Source organism: Fusarium falciforme, chromosome 11, assembly GCF_026873545.1.
Source record: "Fusarium falciforme chromosome 11, complete sequence".
In the NCBI taxonomy this organism is placed as follows: Eukaryota; Fungi; Ascomycota; class Sordariomycetes; order Hypocreales; family Nectriaceae; genus Fusarium; species Fusarium falciforme.
Window position 1 is genome coordinate 2412935 of NC_070554.1, and position 18131 is coordinate 2431065.

Sequence of the window (18131 nt, forward strand, 5' to 3'; positions counted from 1 at the left end):
TATTTTAGCTTCTTAATATTTAATACTTTAATTTATTTAAATAGCCTTATAATTAAGAAATATTTAATTAAATACTTTATAACTTATATTTCTAAGACTAAGTTTTTTTAACCTTTTATATTATATATTAAGCTATTATAATAAAGAGAAATATTAAGTTAGCTTTTAGAAGAGCTAGGCTTATTCCTCTTAACCTAGAAAGTATAATTTTAAAACCTAATATATAGCTATAGACTCTAATACCTATTAAGGAGGTAATTAGCCTTATAACCCCTTAGGTCTTAAAGACCTTAAAGACTATACTTAAGGCCAGGTCTTAGTCTAAATACCTTAAAAGATAAATTAAGAGGTATTATAATAACTTTTCTAAGTTAATTATTAAGGCTATAAAGTCTCTTAAGAAAGGGATCAAAGTAGTTATATATAAGGTTACCTTATTAATTATTAAAAATTAAGATCTTTAATAAGTAAATAAGATATTAAGCTAGAATTATAAGGTAAAAAAGACCCAAGTATAAAAAAGAGGGGTAATAATAATAAATTAAGTAAAGTAAGTAATTAATTAAATATATATAAATATATAGGTAGTTATAGAATTATTAAGAAGAAATAATTAAGAAAGCTAAATTAGACTAAGTATTTAGTAATATAATATATATAATAAGCCTAGATATAATATAAGGATATATTAGGTAGTAATTAAGATATTTAAGAAAGAGTATACTAAGTAGTTTTAATTAATTAATTAATTTATTATATTTTTATTATAGTTTAAATACTATAAAGTAGTAAAAAGTGCATTATATACTTAGATATATTATATACATATTCTATATAATATATAGTTAATAAAGTTTATAATTAGTTAATATACTTAATAAGTAAGTATCTTAAATAAGTAAGTATCTTAAAAATCTTAACCTTTATAATAGAAATAATAATAAAAATACTATAAATTATTTAATTAATTAAAACTACTTATTATACTCTTCCTTAGATATTTTAATTACTACTTAACAAGTCTTTATATTATACCTAGGCTTATTATATATATTATAATATTAAATACTTAATTATATTAACCATTTTGAATTATTATTCTTTAATACCTTTACTTTTCCCCAAGTATTTATATCTATTTAATTAATTAATTATTTTTTATTATTATTATTTCTTTATTTTATAATTTAATCTTTTTTACCCTTAATATTAACTTAATATTTACCTCTTAAAAGTCTTTAACCTTAGTTCTTAATAATATAATCTTATATATATTTCCCTTTATTACCTTTATAAGAGACTTTATAACCTTTATAATTAACTTTAAGGAGTTATTATAATACCTTTTAATTTCTTTTTTAAGGTATATAGACTAAAACCTAGCCTTAAGTATAATCTTTAAGGTCCTTAAGACCTAAGGGGTAAAAGGTTTAACCCTCTTTTCTATAAGTATTAAAATTTATAGCTATATATTAAGCTTTAAGATTATAGCTTTTAGGTTAAAAGGAATAAGATTAATTCCTTTAAAAGCGCCTTTAATATTTCGTTTTATTATAATAGCTTTATATATAATATAAAATACTAAAAAGAATTTAAGTTTTAGAATATTAATTATTCAATATTTAATTAAATATTTTTTAATTATAAGCCTTTTTAAGTAACTTAAAGTATTTAATATTAAATAATTAAAGTAAATAAAAGAAATAAATTAAGATATAAAGCTAAATAATTTTATTTTTATATTATTTCTTAAAATTTAAAAATTCATAATTTTTATACTTATTAAGGATTAAAAGATAATAAAAATTAATTAATTAATTAATTATATATTAATTAAAATACTTAAGTTACTTAAGATTAATCTTATTATTAATTTAATTACTTTAAGTTATTATAATAGCTTAATTACCTAAGATATTACTCCATAAACCGAGAAAGCGCTGCTGGAGCCGCCAAATCGGGCGGAAAGTGTCGCCGTTTTGGCAGGCACGAGCAGTGCGGGGAGTCCAGCGACAAGAGGTCGCGGGGCAGGTACCATATACTTGGCCAGCTCGCCCACGCACAGACCACTTGCACGCGCCTGGGGCTGTCACGGCAGGGGGTATCAGGGCGTGCCCCGCCTCACCTGGGGGCCCAGTTTCTGTCCCCTCGCCCTGTGTTCCCTCTCTCCTCCATCATCAAAGGAAGTCTGATTCCAGCACCTGGCGCCTCCGTTTTCTGTTTCCTGTCATCCACATGGATCCATCCCTTGCCGCCCAAAATAGTCTTCCCCGAGCTGCCATGGATTCTTCAGTCTATAAGAGGCAGCATCGCGCCTGCCTTCGACACCCTCTCTGCTCCCCCATCCACATCCGCTCGAGACGAGTCGTTGTTGATCGTCATCTATCTACTCTTTCAACCAGATGCCCACCAACACCATGATCGCGCCCCGGTCTGCAGCCGCCCCTGGTCTGCACGAAAACCACGCCGCCTTTCTTCAGCGCTTTGCTGCCAAAGAGGCTCAAAACCGAGCCGCGAAGCAAAAGCCGACGCTCTCGATCGAAGAGCATGCTGCGCACCGGGCGCAGATGACCGATGTCCGCTTCATCAAGCCCAAATACTCTGACGAAACCGAAATCAACGTCACCGGCATCTTCAACAAATGGAGGCAGTACGTAACGCTATCTTTTGAACGCTATCTCGCATCCACCGTGTTTTCTAACATCCTCGATTTAGGTACTGCACCGATTTGAAAGTTGGCCACTGGAAGGCAACGATCCAGAATCTCACACGCGAAACGACGCAGGATTTCGTCCTGTATATGTGCGAACAATACAATATCAGATCACGGGGCAGCATTCATGAGTATATCCGTCAATTCCAGCAACTCTACACGACAGTGAACGGACACTACATGGATAGAAATGACGCCAAGGAGGTATACAAGGTACGTTGCAGCTTGCCCGTTCGGGAGGGGAACGGAGGCGTGGGGGTGTCCTGTCCACGGCTGGATCTGCGGCTCAATCTGATCTGCTCGCCGTATTAACACGCAGCCAGTATTATCGTCGCGTCTGCATCTCGCGCTTCGGCCATCGGGCGCCGAACATCGACGGCAAACCGGTGCTCAATGTCGACAACCTGCGTGTCATTCTGACATTCAATATCGCCTTTGACAACTCCATCTTCCCCAGCGAACGGCATCGCATCAGTCTGGCCGGCTGCTACCAGCTCTTATGCTATACCGGAGCACGACCTGCTGAGCTGGTGGATGGCGAGCGGAAGAAGCCGAAAGACGGCTCTGTGGAAGAACTCTTTGGCCACAAGGTTAGCCAGTCATCCTCCTCGAAAGACGGCAAGGATCCTGCGCCGGCCTCCGACGAGAAATACAAACTGGTTGAGGGCCTTCTCACGCAGGAGACTGTCGGACGCGGGCGTCCCAAGGCCCTCTGCTACGAAGACATTTCCATGATGATCGTGCAGCACCCCGTCACCAGACGGTGCATCCCGGCCATGGCCATCAAGTTTATCCATCACAAGGGGGCCGATAATAAGCCTAGGCCGTAGGTGGTCCCTTATAATGTGATGCATTTGATGGCGCGTGCTGACAGTCTTTTATAGGACTATCTTCTTCTTTACTCCCACCAGGAAGCTTCTCTTCTGTGCTGTTTCCACGATCCTCGCCCTTGCCCTGCATGACGACGCCTTCGATGCGCCTAGCTTGACAACTGCCTCTGCAATATTTGGATCGAAACCGCCATCCTATATGGTCTCCACTCCCCTCCGCTGGAAGTCGTCTAAGTTAAAGATCCCAGTATTCCGTCGGTATCATGGAGCGGCCCTCTCCGAGGATGAGGCCATGCTGTATTCCAAGCTCCGAGACGACATCGGTGACCAGAGCCTCAACTCGGGACACGAGAGACGATGGACGCCTAGGTTTGCCCGTAGAGGTGCCAGCAATGCTGCCAACGGTACGTTCCTCTATGTTTATCACTATTAACACTTTCAGAACGATGCTGACCCGACTTGTTTTCCCCTCTAGGAGATGCACCTGATTCGGTGCGTGACCAGATGATGCGTCATGACCCTCAATTCGCGACATTTCACCACGCCTATCTCAACGAGATCGCCAACTTCGATCTCCAGAACGCATTCCTGGAGGAGGAGAAGCAGAGCCAGCTATTCCGACTGTTCGCCCACGTCAGTCTCACGCGCGATCCTCGAGCCGCCGCCGACATGGTCCCTGAGGACGTGTGGGCAAGTCTCCCGCCGGATCCAGAGATTGTCAAGCTTGAAGAGCAGCGCGCAGAACTCAAGCAAGGCAACTACCGGATCGACGGCCACACGGACGAAGAAAAGATCCGCCAGCTTACACAAGACATTCGCAAGAAGCGTGCGCAGCGTGACAGACAGGTGGTCAAGCAATACCGCGAGTATTACTTCTATAACCGGCCCACCTGGGACATTGAAAGACAGGCCCGGGGGGAAGAGGAGGAAGAGTACGCAGAGCCCGACATCAATGTCACCATTCCCGAACGCGCTACGTTGGCAGAGATTTTCTGCCGTCAGCCCGACGACTTGACTGAAGATCAGATCTTCGAGCGCAAGATCGAGGCCGTCAATCTCATGGTGGCTCTCTGCGACAAGAGAGAGACGGCCAAGCGTGATCGCATTCAGCAAAGGGCCAAAGCCTGCCTGTCCATAAAGACCGAGCCTCTCGAAATAGAACACAAACCGTTGCCTAGCCCCGATCGATTCCCTCTGCTCCTGCATGCTGCGCAATGCCCCGATTGTATCGGTGATGAGCGACTCTCTCGTGAAGAGCGCACTTTCACATACTGCCGCCCGACTGTCATGAACGACCATTTCGATGACCAGCATCTGGTCAGACGCGAGCAAGCTGAGCGGAGTGGTGAGAATATACGGTGCGAGCATCCCAAGTGTCGAGATCTCAAATTTCAACACGTCAACCACTTCCGACGCCACGTTCAGGAAGTCCATGGTGTTACGCTGCGGACGTCAGAGCAAGTGAAGCAGAGGCGACAGCGCAAGGTAAAGCGCCGCCAGATGGTCAGGGGAAAGCGCCCACAACAGGATAGAACCTAGAAATAGAACGGCCAGAGCCAAAGTCCCTTCCTCCATGTCATAGATCTAGTAGAAGCAGCCCGGGCCAGCGTACTCCCCACGCCAAATCTTGGAGGGACAGCGATACCTGCGCCCAAACAAGAACTACTTGAGAACTTCCCTTATTTGTGCAGCCGCAATCTGGCGCATGTCAACTAAACAGCCGGGCCTGATAGTCCATTCTGCACTCTCGGTGAGCAGAGTACAAATATGAGCAGCCTTGTCTGTTGCTGTCTGTGTGCGTCAAGTCGGAAGTAATGTTAACTTCGCGTGTCGTCTCAGACGCAGGGCACGCTATGGTTTGCTCGCTATCGACGTCCATGAGCTCGAACATATCGTTCATCTCGGTTATTGAGGCGCCCTTTTCAAGCAAACGTGACATGTTGATAGGACAGCTGCGGCCCCTACATTGTGAGCAGTGCGCCGCGAGGACGCGCAGACGTGAGCAATATGTACTTCTGCCGACTGCAGTTAGTCGAGATGCTTCCGTGTTCTCCAACTTGCTCTTGGCTTGTCTTTCCGACCCGCATATTCTAGCGACTCATTCGTCCACTTTGTTTTACAGTTCCAGCGTCGACTGAAGATGTGGCTGTGGCCGAATAGCGCGATCGTTTTGAAGTTATCTCGGGAGAACGTGTATCGTTGTTAGGATTAGGCCGTTTCGAAGGCCAGGTATTAGTATGAGCAATAACAATAGTTGCCGGTGAGTTGACTCTGCCCGTATCGAGAAGCAGCTTGACAAGAAGTTGATTGGAATGTTTATAAGTAGACCTCTATTCCAAAGGGCGGGCAGAGATATATATCTCTCTATATAGCTGAAAGGAGGAGGAATGAACATCTTCCGGTGATAGTGTGTGTCATGAGTGATCGGTGGGAAACACATTGAGGAGAGGGACAGCCGATTTCAACGACTACTACATCAATAGATATATATAAAATCTCTATTTCAATCTAATAACTTCGACCAAAAAATTGCCCTTTCCTGAGACATATGAGTGTCCATAGGTTGGTGGCATTCCAAAATAGCCCGTTCGCAGCACTTTAGGCCACATGTTATACTTATCAGGACTACGTATTCCTTCGACAGCTTGTCCATGCATGATATTGCGAATATAAGTAGGACATACAACGATGAAAGCGGATCCATCACGTCGAAGGATCATGGGTACTGGACATCCAAATAATATCCATACCTCATCGCCTTCTTTAACCGCTGCCTTGCCTTCAGTTATTCCCAAATGGAATGAAGCTGATGACATGAGACATCCGGAAGTGAGAGTTTGGCTCATCAGCGTGATGAAGTGCCCGAATCGTTGGCATTGGTCGAGACTTTGAGGAACCGAGGCCGATAGTTTCTCGAGATCAAGCATGCGTAAGGCGGAGGGAAGGAAATCATGAAAATTTCGTAAATCCTTCATTGAACCAGTCCATTCCTCCTGCGACTGAGTGTAGATCTTTGTTCCGTAAGGAAGGATATCGGTGATGCGAAGCCCAGGGGTGGCAAAAGCGTAGTGGTGAAGAATGTAAAGATAGAATATCTTTTCAGTCTTCCTGAAGTAATCTTGAGAGAGCTGCAGCTTGGCCAGAGAAGGTTCAGTAAGGGCCGAGGAAAGGTCATCAAAATATTTGGGAAGATCGACGCAAGAATTGAGGACTGAGGTTGAAAAGGTGAATAGTTGAGAAAGTGGACAGCGTGAGTTGTCTCTAGTCGCCAAGGTTCGGTATACTGTATCATACTGAAATCCCCGTGCATGCATTATCCCCTCTTCCATCTCTTCTCCTAACGGGTAAGGAAACATAGGGATATCGCCTGCTGCGCGAAAGGAAGCGTGGAAGTAATCCGCATTCCCAGGAGAATTCCAGTTTGGGGCCCAGGAGGGCAACCCACTCACTGTTGGGTCAGGTTTCTTGGTGAGCTTAATGTCAGCAAAGAAACGGAGACTGTTACACTTGAAAATTAACAACCAGGCTATGCGGGTGTACTTTTCTGCAAGGCCTGCCTCGTAATCCCAAATCTCGCCGTCGTCATCATAGTCGATAACAAGACCCAGTGTAGCGTGAATTCGATCCTTTGGATCTGTCACCTTTAGGTCTCGGACATGTCTCAGTGCTCCTAGCAAGTATATTGGGCTTGTGCTCATCGAGGGACCCCATTTGTTAGGATCAAGCTGCCACTCAGCCGGTGGCTTGCGTAGAGAATAATTTGGCACGAGACTGTGTGGATCCACTGGCACCTTGCACTCTAGCATCTTCCTCCAGCCAAGTAAATTTCGTGAACAGAACTTGCGGATAGATGCTCGCTTCCCAAAGATCCCCCAGTCATGGACGGGATCGAAAGGCCCCTGGGAGGGAGACGATTTTTGAAAGACTAAGTGTTGGAATGCCATCAGGCTATCACCGGGAATATTAACTCCATGACAGTGAAATTCCAGTTTGCTTGCGAAAACGAGCTCTTGCTGTATCCAGAGTCTGTCCCAGTACGGACTCTGGAATAATGGGATAAGAGGCTCCCAGAAGACCGGATCGTCTCCGAGATCGTCCAAAGTTGAGCGAGAGGAAAACGAAAGTAGCTTTCGGACAGCATCATTATGTGGAGACAGGTGGACATCGATCCACACTCTGACAGTTCCGGCCTTAGAGTAGATGTCTTTCATCAAGGCAACCTGGTGACTGCGTTCCTTGGTATCGCTTTGGTTGATGCATACCGCATCAACCCATAAATGTCGTACTTGGTCTGGCAATCGCAGATGACGCAGGGCCTCGTGAAGTGATGCAGTTGCTGGGAACGACTCGTTGTTGTCGACGGTGATGGGTTGGGTGACCGATGGATCCCCCCACATATATGACAGAGCGTCGTATTGAAGATCCTGTTCGATTGGTTCCACAGTCAATCCGCATCGAATGGGATCATTGAACAATCCCGGTAGAAGTGAAAGAATGCGGATATCTCCCGTAATCTGCATGTCATATTTCTCGGTTGAAGCTGTGAGAGAGAGGCTGTTTTCAGGCAAATCGGGAGGGGGAAATGAACCATCTCTCTTATATAACCTCCTTGAACCTTCTCTGAGGGGTTCATACCGGTGATTCCCAGTGTATTGGTCCATATTAGGCAAAGAAAGATAGTTGAGAAATGATTCTAGCGGTCGTTGAAAAAGTTATTAAATCAGGGCAGGCAGAATACAATACAATATTTCAAGGGGCCTAATGCAGAGTTTATAGCCCCAACCAGAGCACTGGCCAAGCAACCTATTGAAATGGCTGCAATGCGCCCTATCAAGATGATTGGTATCAAACAATGCCACGTTTCAACTACGTCCGCCAATCATCTGTTCACTCATTTGTCCTTCACCTGTTTCCTTAAAGAACAGTGCAGGATTCTTTCTAATTTCATATCGTCATTTATGTCACGGACGGAAGGTTCAGGTAATCCATGACTGGGTGCATCTCTTGAAGTGGATCAAGTACTCCCCACTCGTGGTCTTAATACATGCCCATCTTCATGTTCCTTCCGAGTATGCCCGTCGTGGCGAACCACAACACGCATCAAGGCCTGAAGCTCGTCAATGATGCCAGCTACACAGCATTGAATGTCGTCCTCGATAAGGCCTACCCAGGTCATCAGATCTCAGCCGATACTATTCCACTTCCGGCCCCCGGCGGGGATCCTGCTAGCGCCAGAGACGACCAGGGAGTTCCACTTTATCGGCATGCCGCCTGGCACCATCCTCCTGATGCCGATAAGGGTAAAGATAGAATGCCAGAGAAAGCGACCGTAGCAGCAGCACGCTTGCCATGCACGCGAGCCTTCGCGTGCACAGATTACAAGGTCCAGGGGAGAACCTTGGAACGGGTGGTCCTAGAATCGCGGGGGACAAGACAACGAAAATCGATGGTCAGACGGTGCCCACTCAGTACCACCCGATACAGCCTGTATGTGCTGTCATCGTTTGGTGGGAAGATACTCTTCATTGAGCTGGCCTGAAAGCGCTGTTTGCCGCCTGCTAAACGGAGAAGTACAAACTTAGACCCAAGCAGCAAGCGTGCGTGGCTTGAGTTGTGGCTTGATGTGGCGCAGAAATCAGGGCGCAGCAAGCCCCCTACGGGGTCCGCCAATGCCTTTTCGGAACGAGTTGAGAGCTTGAGAAGTAAGGCACCTGGCACTGGCTCTGTGGGCGATAGGGAGACTTGTGGCGGGTGACTATAGTGGCTGGTGGCTGCGTATGACTTTTTTCTTTTTTCCTTTTCGCGGTTTAAAGCCACAAGGTATATGGGGCCACAATCGATCCGCGAGCTATAATAGTGGAGCCACACGGGTTGTTCCTCCAGGCACCAGGCAGCCCGTTCTCGTGATCACAACATTTGTTCAAACCACATCCCATTTCAAGCCAGTAGTCCACTGGTTTCATTAGAAATGCCTTCTATCAGCTACGTGCACGATATTGAACGCCAGGCCGGCCTCGGTGTCCGGACTTTTTCACAAGTCATCAAAAACATGCCAGACTTTCGAGATCGAGCGGGGCAAGGCTGCTTCCTCTGCCTAGAGAGTCCTAGACATGGGCAGTATGCTGCTCTCGTGCCGTGTCTTCGACCAGCGAATGCCCGCCGAGTGATAGGGCATTCTGGGATTTTCTCTGACAATCCGAAACCAATCTATGAGAAGATGATGCCTTGGGACAGTGCCTGCGAGTCAGATAGCGATATCTATCAGAGATTAGTCGACACATGCTACCAGCATCTGGGCCGGTGGAAGAGATGGCTGCCTTACTACGGAATCACTGAAGTGCTAGAGGTCAACGTAAGGTTAGACACATCGTGCGAGTGGAAAGACCTGACGTTAAAAATACAGTTTCAATTTGCCGGGGTTATCGACCCGGATGGGCGCTATCCTATCCAGATGGATCCAGTTAAACCCGACAACGTCTTAGTGGACTGCGAGAGGATTATTGCAAGGCACCCAACCGGTCCATACTTTGATATTAACGATGTATGCTTAGACGATCATCATCACAGTTACCAATGCCTCATTGGTATGGAGGAGTGGTCGCAACCGTGTATCAGGGTTGACGCAGAGAAAGCAGAACAGCGCCGCAACCGGCTTCTGTTCTTATCGCTCCTAAAGGACTGTGCTCGGGACCCGGCGGGAGCCAATGGTCTGCATACGTTGGAAGGTTTGGCGCAAGAGAGTTGCATCTACGACACAAAGTATTTATAACGTTTTCTCTTTCCATCTCTCCTCACCTTCATTATAGAAACGGTCACATTCTGACCTAGTTAGGGGCCCGAACCAAGTCGCACTACCTGTTCCGCATCAAAGATTCCAAGAAACAGTTCGGATGAGAGGCCTACACTTCGTGCAAGGATTGCAGACAGATCGAATGAGCATAGAATTGCCATTCAGAATCTCATGTGCTTGGTTTGGAATTGCCGCTATTTGGCTTTGCCTAGTCCTCTGGGGGGTGGGAGGTGGGGATTGGGGAATTGCTCTTGCATTCGCGCAAGTTGTTGCAGCGTCTATTTCCATCATCATTACTCGTGTCCAACAATAGTTTAGTTTCAAAGCAGTTGCTGGTCATAGAGCAGGTCAACATCGTCGATCCGAAGGATGGGTCTGGCCAGACGTCGCTAAGCTGGGCCGATGAGGTTATCGTGAAAGTTCTAGTCCTAGTTATAATACTATCTTGTCATATCTTGCACATGGATGCTCCATCAATCGCAAGATCCGGCAGGCTCGTTCTGAAAGGCATTGGCGGACCCGCAGGGAACGGTCTCCTATTACAGGAGACCCAGTTGCGAGGAAAAGGCTTGTTTGGCAATGTAACCGCGCAGGGAATACAGATTGTCCTTTTTCGTTTATTTCGTTTAATGCCATAGATATTAAGATAGCACCAACCGATGGGAAATAAGGCATAGGGAAAACGCAAGTCAACATATCCATAACCATAGACTAGGCGATGGGTCTATTGCATACGCTAAGGGAGGAGAGCAGGAGTAGGGAGTAGGGCTGAGGTGGAGGCTAGGGAAAGTTCCCAATTTTTTATTTTAATTTTTAATTTTATTTATTTCCCAGTACAAAAACTAGACCTTCGAGTAGGGACAGCCGATTGCCGATCCCTGTGTGGCATAGAGACTGTGGCGCAGAGATCGTGGTGAAGGAACTGTGGCGAAGACGACTAGCACGGACCACCTGGCGATCCGAGCTTGAGTAAGGAGGGCGCGGAAGAAAGAACCTTTCGTTCCTCAAGGCACAGGAGACCGGTCCCCTCCGGGGTCCGCCAATGCCTTGAGGAACGGGACGAGAGTTAGGCATGAACAGGAGACCGGTCCCCTACGGGGTCCGCTAATGCCTTTCGGAACGAGCCTGAAAAGCAAGGCAAAGCAAGGCACTTGCCTTGTGAAAGAAAGAGCCCGACATAACACTGCCATGCGATCCCCACAGACAGGAGTAAGACAGGAGTACCCGGATGAACAAATTTTAATTCTCTCACAGTATGGGGCTCAATGGCAGGCCCGGGTTCAACTTCTCGAATACAAAAATCGCTATCTCCGCTGTGTCGCTGGCTACATGATAATTCGCTCACTCGCTAAACACCGATTTCCGCCTTCTTTGTCGACTTGAGTCAAAAAGTCAAATTCCGACAACTCTGTTGCTGCCTCTCACTCAAGTCAGTGAGCGGGATCCATTGCTCCCCCATTCCACTACCGTACATTTGGACTTGTACCTGGTCAGGCTCATAGTTTCGCTGTGATGCCACACTAACCGATCCTGGCGTTGACGGAGGCAATGGTATTCCAATGTAGGCTTCGACAAATTCGCGCTTATCGTTCAAGTTATCTCCATCCTCGCAATGAATAAGCAACTTCGGATGCCGGTCCTTATATACTCGTGCATACCAAAGACTTAGCGCACGCGATAGAAATATCGCGAAGGTCATAACGATGACCCTTTCTAGCGCCGATCGTATAGAAGTCCCATAGAGAACGGCAAACATGAAGGTGTATGAGATAGTTAAAAGGGCCTGTAAAAGCCCTGGAATTAGTTGGATTAGTGGGTGCAAGGCAAATCTTCTGTTATAAAGAAGGACTTCACTCCTTGCCTCCAGGGGGATCTTCCGATATGTAATCCTCAAAGTGACCACCCATGTAAATCCTACCAAAGGGATAGCGGCGAGAAAAAGGACATGCCATATTGCCGGCCCAGTTGGACAGCTCCAAAAAGGTTGGGGAGGAGAACCAGCAAGGAAATGGTTGAATCCGATAGTTAACGTAATAAGGGATATCTGGGATGTGATGAACGCTATCCGATAGAGGGTGTCGAGGCGGCCATGACAATTGGGCCCGGGTGCTGATAATCGCAGGATATGAGACCGCAAATACTCCTCTGTATATTTCTCAAAGCTCGGTTCCTGACGAACCGGTAGCCCGAAGTTCAGTCCGGCGGTAAAGGCGGCGACCAAGTGCTCGTCTATGAGACACAGTTCGAGGATGTCTGCGGTAGGTAGTCCCCAAACAGAGATTAATAATGGCACAAGCGCTGTGATTGTTGTGGCTGCTGAGGAGCCCCATTTGTCGTACTCGCTCATGTTGTCTAAGAACTCGTTGATACTATCCCGACATGCAACATCCCACCCGATCCCATCGATGGGAGTGAGAGGAGCCATGTCGAAAATATGATAACCCTGAATAAGACCTATAACTCGGCTTGGAAACTTAAGACTCGTCAATACCCTCACAGTTAATAGCGACACACGTGCATTGGTTGACCAAATTACGAACATTATTTCCTTTGGCTGTGAGGGAATCAGGAATGTGGCGCACTCTTGCTGGATAGCTAAATAGTAGCCTCGTAATGTAACAAAAGTAACCGAAAGATAAGGCCGCGTATAGTTTTATAGCTTGAGAATATCCTGACTATAAAGAGAAGGATAGAAATGCTTCATGTGACGCTGAGCAATAATAAAATAGGGTGGACTTGAAAATGTTGAGACCTTGGCTAGGCGAACTCTAAAGATCTAGAATGCAGCGTCTTTGTAAGGTATTTATCTCTCGAGGATCTATTACTCCAGCCGCAAAGATGATTACATCCAGTACCAGGCTATACTTTTCAGCTCTAAGCCACCGGACCATCTCCACTTTCCTCCCTTTTAGAAGGGCTTTTCCATGCCCTTAGCCTACTCCTGCAGACGGTAGTTTCTGACTTCACGGTTGTGCCCCAATATCTCACTCTCAACCAGTTGCTAATGGCTACCATAGCCCCAGCCACCAAATTGCCGACTCCTTCACCGAGCCCTAGGGCTTAAAGCCTCCAGTCAATTGCAGTCTTATGTTTAGATTAGTTAGAAACTTAGCCAGTAGGATCTTCTGTTATGCTTGAATGCGGTGGCGCTTCTTGGGCAAAATTAAGCCTCAAGGTTACAGTCAAACTCCGCCACGAGCTAGTTATTCTGAGTGCGGAGCAGCCACGTTACATAGTTTCTGTACCTCGCAGCCAATAGTCTCCTCACCGCTCTTTGCTGAGGCTCTGTGTGAGGCAGATAGCGATATTGGCCTCGGTGAGCGTATTGATGCATTGATTCGCATGGCGACGCAAAAACCATTCATCAGCCCAGCCACCATGGCTCCCCGGGTTTTACGGCTTAGACTATTTGGCACGTTAACTGTTTTTTTACGACCCTTCCACAGCCACGCACAAAATGTACCTTTCAGGGGTGCGGACTGCGCACAGAAAATGCTGAACCCTGACTCCACTGACCTCCAGGCGCGAGCTCCCGGAAGCCCATTTCACGTCGCCGCTCGAGTAATATTAAGGTTTGAGCATTGCCATCCTGCGGGGGTCTGTCGCAGTAAAGAGAGCAGAGAGAAGAGGGAAGAGACAATCGGCTCTGATCAAATAGCGCAACGCCGTGCCGTACCTCATTATTTTTGTCCCATGGCTCCATCCCAAGCCGCGGGCAATGCTGGTGGGAAAGAAGTGATAATAATACACCGTCGTTAAGCGCCTTCAGAGACACTAGGTTGACACCCGAGACCCCGGTCTCACAATCCTCCATGGATTTTGGCATCTTCTTGATGACCCGAGTAGTCAAGCGCTCGCGACGTCGCGATGACTGGTCAACTCTGTTGATGCCTTGAGTCGGGTAGTTGGCTTCAGCAGGAGAGTGCTTTTTCGATAAGGAAGCAACAGGGCTGCGGATAAGCCTATCACCTACCAGATGATTGCGCAGTAGATCAGAAGGATCGGTAAGATCTTAGGGCTTGAATACCCTACTATCCCATACAACCTGCACTATAATATAGCTAATAAGTTTAATCGAAGTGGTTTGTCTAATATTTTCTAATTAAAGTCTCTTTTACTAACTAGAGATACAGCTGATATTAGCAAGTAGCTAAAAACCTTGCACGAGATCATACAAACCAGGTTAGCAATTCGATGCAGCCCCGTGAAAGACGTTACGGAGTAGAACTAAGAACAAGACTGATATGAAAATTGAGACTTCAGAGTCCAGACCAGAAAGACAAGGTGCATCTACTCTATTAGCTGATTGTGAAGAATAGCTAATGCAGCTTCCTTTAGAAGGCACTACTTACTCTTCTTCAGAAGAAATAAAACGAGAGCTGATTGAATATGCCAGGTTGTAAGGCTATGGCATCCGTATTGGTCGATCCATGTAAAAATTCTCCAAAGTCATAAGAGACCTAGTAGCTAGGAAGAGGCTTATTTGGTAATGTAACTATGCAGCGACTAAAGCGAAGGCAGGATGTCCTTTTTCGTTTAATGCCACAGAGATGAGCATAGGCACCGATTGATGGGAGATAAGATATAAAGAAAACGCAAGCCAATATGTCTATAACTATACTTGGTGGGGAGAGCAGAAGTAGGGAGTAGGGCTGAGGTGGAGGCTAAGGAAAGACTCCAATTTTTATTTTCATTTTTATTTAACGTACATGATAAGCGAGTTGGAAATACAAGCGAGTCGGAAATTAGAATTTATACCTTAAATCGCGATTTTAAAATAATTCTTAAAAATTCAAGCTTAGTCTAAAATAGCTATAAATCTTAGACTAGCTCTATTAGGCAAGTCCTTATATATAAAAATTTTTCTAAATTATATATAACGTGCTCCACAAGCGAGTGTCCCATACAAGCGAGTGTTCCAAAATGAAATTTCTTAGCATTTATACCTTATATTAAAATTACTTAAAAAATTCTAGAAAAATTAGGCTTTACTTAAAATAGCTAATATTTTAAAAACTCAGTAATAATATAATAGAGATTAAAATATAATTTTCCTAGATTTATTTAAAAAATTGCTTACTAAGTTATTAGAAAATAGCTTATTCGCACTGTATAAATAGCTATTTCTATATAAAGGGATTTTTTAAAAATTATAAAAAAATAATATATAGTCTTATTTTTAGTTAAATAGCTAGAAATACTTTTTTAAGAATTTTAATAATTATATAGCAAGTTTTAGAGATTTAAGGTTTAGTTATTTTAGGTGCACAGTATAGCTGGGACACTCGCTTGTATGGAACACTCGCTTATGGAATACGTTATATATTTTTAAATAGTTATTAAGAAAAAGCATATTCGCACTGTTTTTTTTAAAACTTTTAATATTAATTAGCTTAATAGTTTTTTTTAAAAAATCTAAAAAAAAAAATTATTGTATGACTTTTTTCTTAAGAAGTCTAAAAGTAATTTCAGATAGCTCGAAGACCTGGGCAGCTATCACTGGCAGCTCTAGCAAGCCAGGACAGTCAAGCACACAGAGCCAAGACAAGCCCACAGCAGCAAAAGCAAGCCCACAGCTAAAGGCAGAGCCCCTACAGGTCCTCGTAAGGGTCCCTCAGGAGCATCACGAATGGGCCCGGAGTCTAAAGAACTTTGCCCTGCGAGAGGCTACCTGTAGGGCCCTAGGCCTATCGCTAGCCGAGATACCAGACATCCATAATACAGCAACAGGATTCTCTATCCGCCCGATCAATACAGCAATCCGCGATAAGATAATCGCCAGCCAAGAGCAACTGCAGCACTGCCTCAGGGCCTCGAAGGTCGAACTGCCGGTCAAGTGGTTCAACTACGCTATCCCTAGCTGCCCGAACAAGCTACCTAACATCCTCGGAGACCTCGTTGATACGGAAGCAACGATAGAAGATGAAGTCATCGCACAGACGGGCCAACGACCTGTACGACTACAGCCGTCAAGGCACACATCCCAGAATATCAATGCAGAAAGGAAGACCTGGATAGCCTCCTTCCTCCAGCCGGTAGAGCCTTTTCGGCTTTTCGGCGTTAGTGCATTGGCGAGACGGATCGAAAAGAAAGCTTTAATCCAACGACATAACCCAGGATGTCAGGGCTACCATACAAGCCGCTACTGCCACCGGCAACAACGCTGCGAGACTTGCAGTGACCCTTTGGAAGAAGGGCATCAGCAGCCTTGTAGCCTCTCTCCGAAATGCTCTAACTGCTACGGACCCTTCCCCGCTAGCCACGAGAACTGCCCGGCAAGGCCGATCCGAAAGAATGGCGAGACGATCCCTCTGACAAAGAAGGAACTCACGGCTATCCGCAAGATCGGCCAGAAGAGCTACCTCCGGGCCCAACAAACAGACAGCCAGAGCACCTTTGCAATGTCCGATCTAGCTAGGACAGGCCGCAGGGCCTCAACTAATAGCTCCTCGACCTCTGCCTCATCACAAGACGAGATGGAGATCGAGGTTAACGCACAGCAGCCGGACCAGCAACTAGACCAGCAGCCTGGCCAGCAAGCCAGCAACACACAGCCGGCTCGCAGCCAACGCCGCGGCCGAGACCTCCCGCGGAAGAACTACAATATCGCAAACGCCTTTTCCTCCCTCGTAATTGAAGAGGCATAGAAGAAATCGCTCCGCCCAGCAGACCCCTCTACGGATAGCTCAAGGCAATGTCGGCAAAACAGCTGCAGCGAACTCGGCCTTCCTCCAGCTCTGCTGGGAAGATCAGATCGATGTTATCTTAGTTCAGGAGCCTTGGGCAGAGAGAGGCGGGAGGAATTTCTTTACCTCCCACCCAAGCTATAGAGCCTATCTTCCGATCGACAATTGGGCCGATCAAGAGACGCAACCGAGGGTCATATCGTACATCAGAAAGTCTAGCCGCTTGAAGACAGAACAGATGAGACCCTGGAATAGCTGCCGAGACCTACTATGGCTAGAGGTCAGCGGCTACACAATTATCAATATCTATAAACAACCACACAGCCCGTTGAACCAGGCAACAAGGCTACTACTAGACCTCTCAGCGCCGCCGCGATGTCTTATCGCTGGGGATTTCAACAGCTGGCATAGGTCTTGGGACCCAGCGGCTGAACAGACGAGGAACGATGGTCTGGAGATAGCGGCTTGGGCCTCAGACCAACAGCTCAACTATATCGGCGAAGCGGGCGTACCAACGCAAGATGGGGGTCATACGATCGACCTAGCCTTCTCAAACATCCCACACGCAACAGCTAGAATAACAGGCCGGCTTCACCCAGGGAGGGATCACGAGGGCATCCTGATAACAGTCCCGCAGCCACGAGGCATCCATGTCGAACGGAGAAGACCGGCTATCCCGGACAGCAAGCTAGAGACCTTTGCTAACCTCGTCGAACTAGGCATCGGCAGCCTGCCTCGAATGCCGAGGGCCCCAGACACATCAGACCTAGATACAGCCACAGCTGCGATTCTAGCCGCCCTGGAAGATGCTGCACAGGCTGTTCAGAACCAGCCGGGCCGGAATAATCACAGCGCGCCGTGGTGGTCAGAGAAGAGCCGCAAGGCCCGGAAGACCTACCACAAGGCCCGCAGGGAGAACCCAGGGGACATCCTGCTAGAAGAACGCAAGGACTTCCTCCGGGTCGTACGGGAGGAAAAAGCCAGCTATTGGCAGGGCCGGATCGATGGGATCAGGTCGGACAAGGAACTCTATGAGATCGTTCAATGGCACAAGCTCGGTCCGGCCATCAGCTCCCCGCCTCTAGTCCAAGACGGAAGGGTCATTATGAACG

General features: G+C 46.2%; 3 protein-coding genes across 3 annotated transcripts; 2 read left to right on the forward strand and 1 right to left on the reverse strand.

Moving 5' to 3' along the window:
- Positions 1-2402: 2402 nt before the first annotated feature.
- Positions 2403-5082, forward strand: NCS54_01368700 (Hypothetical protein; the record flags this gene model as incomplete). The annotated part of the gene is made up of 5 exons (XM_053158865.1): positions 2403-2650; positions 2716-2926; positions 3037-3539; positions 3598-3947; positions 4019-5082. 5 exons carry the CDS (start codon positions 2403-2405, stop codon positions 5080-5082), a joined length of 2376 nt encoding a protein of 791 aa, XP_053014840.1.
- Positions 5083-5504: 422 nt separating this feature from the next.
- Positions 5505-8063, reverse strand: NCS54_01368800 (Hypothetical protein; the record flags this gene model as incomplete). Its single annotated transcript, XM_053158866.1, has 2 exons — positions 5505-5558; positions 6294-8063. 2 exons carry the CDS (start codon positions 8061-8063, stop codon positions 5505-5507), a joined length of 1824 nt encoding a protein of 607 aa, XP_053014841.1.
- Positions 8064-9511: 1448 nt separating this feature from the next.
- NCS54_01368900 (Hypothetical protein) lies at positions 9512-10312 on the forward strand (the record flags this gene model as incomplete). Its single annotated transcript, XM_053158867.1, has 2 exons — positions 9512-9895; positions 9947-10312. The coding sequence occupies 2 exons, from the start codon at positions 9512-9514 to the stop codon at positions 10310-10312; spliced, it is 750 nt and encodes a 249-aa protein (XP_053014842.1).
- Positions 10313-18131: the final 7819 nt, after the last annotated feature.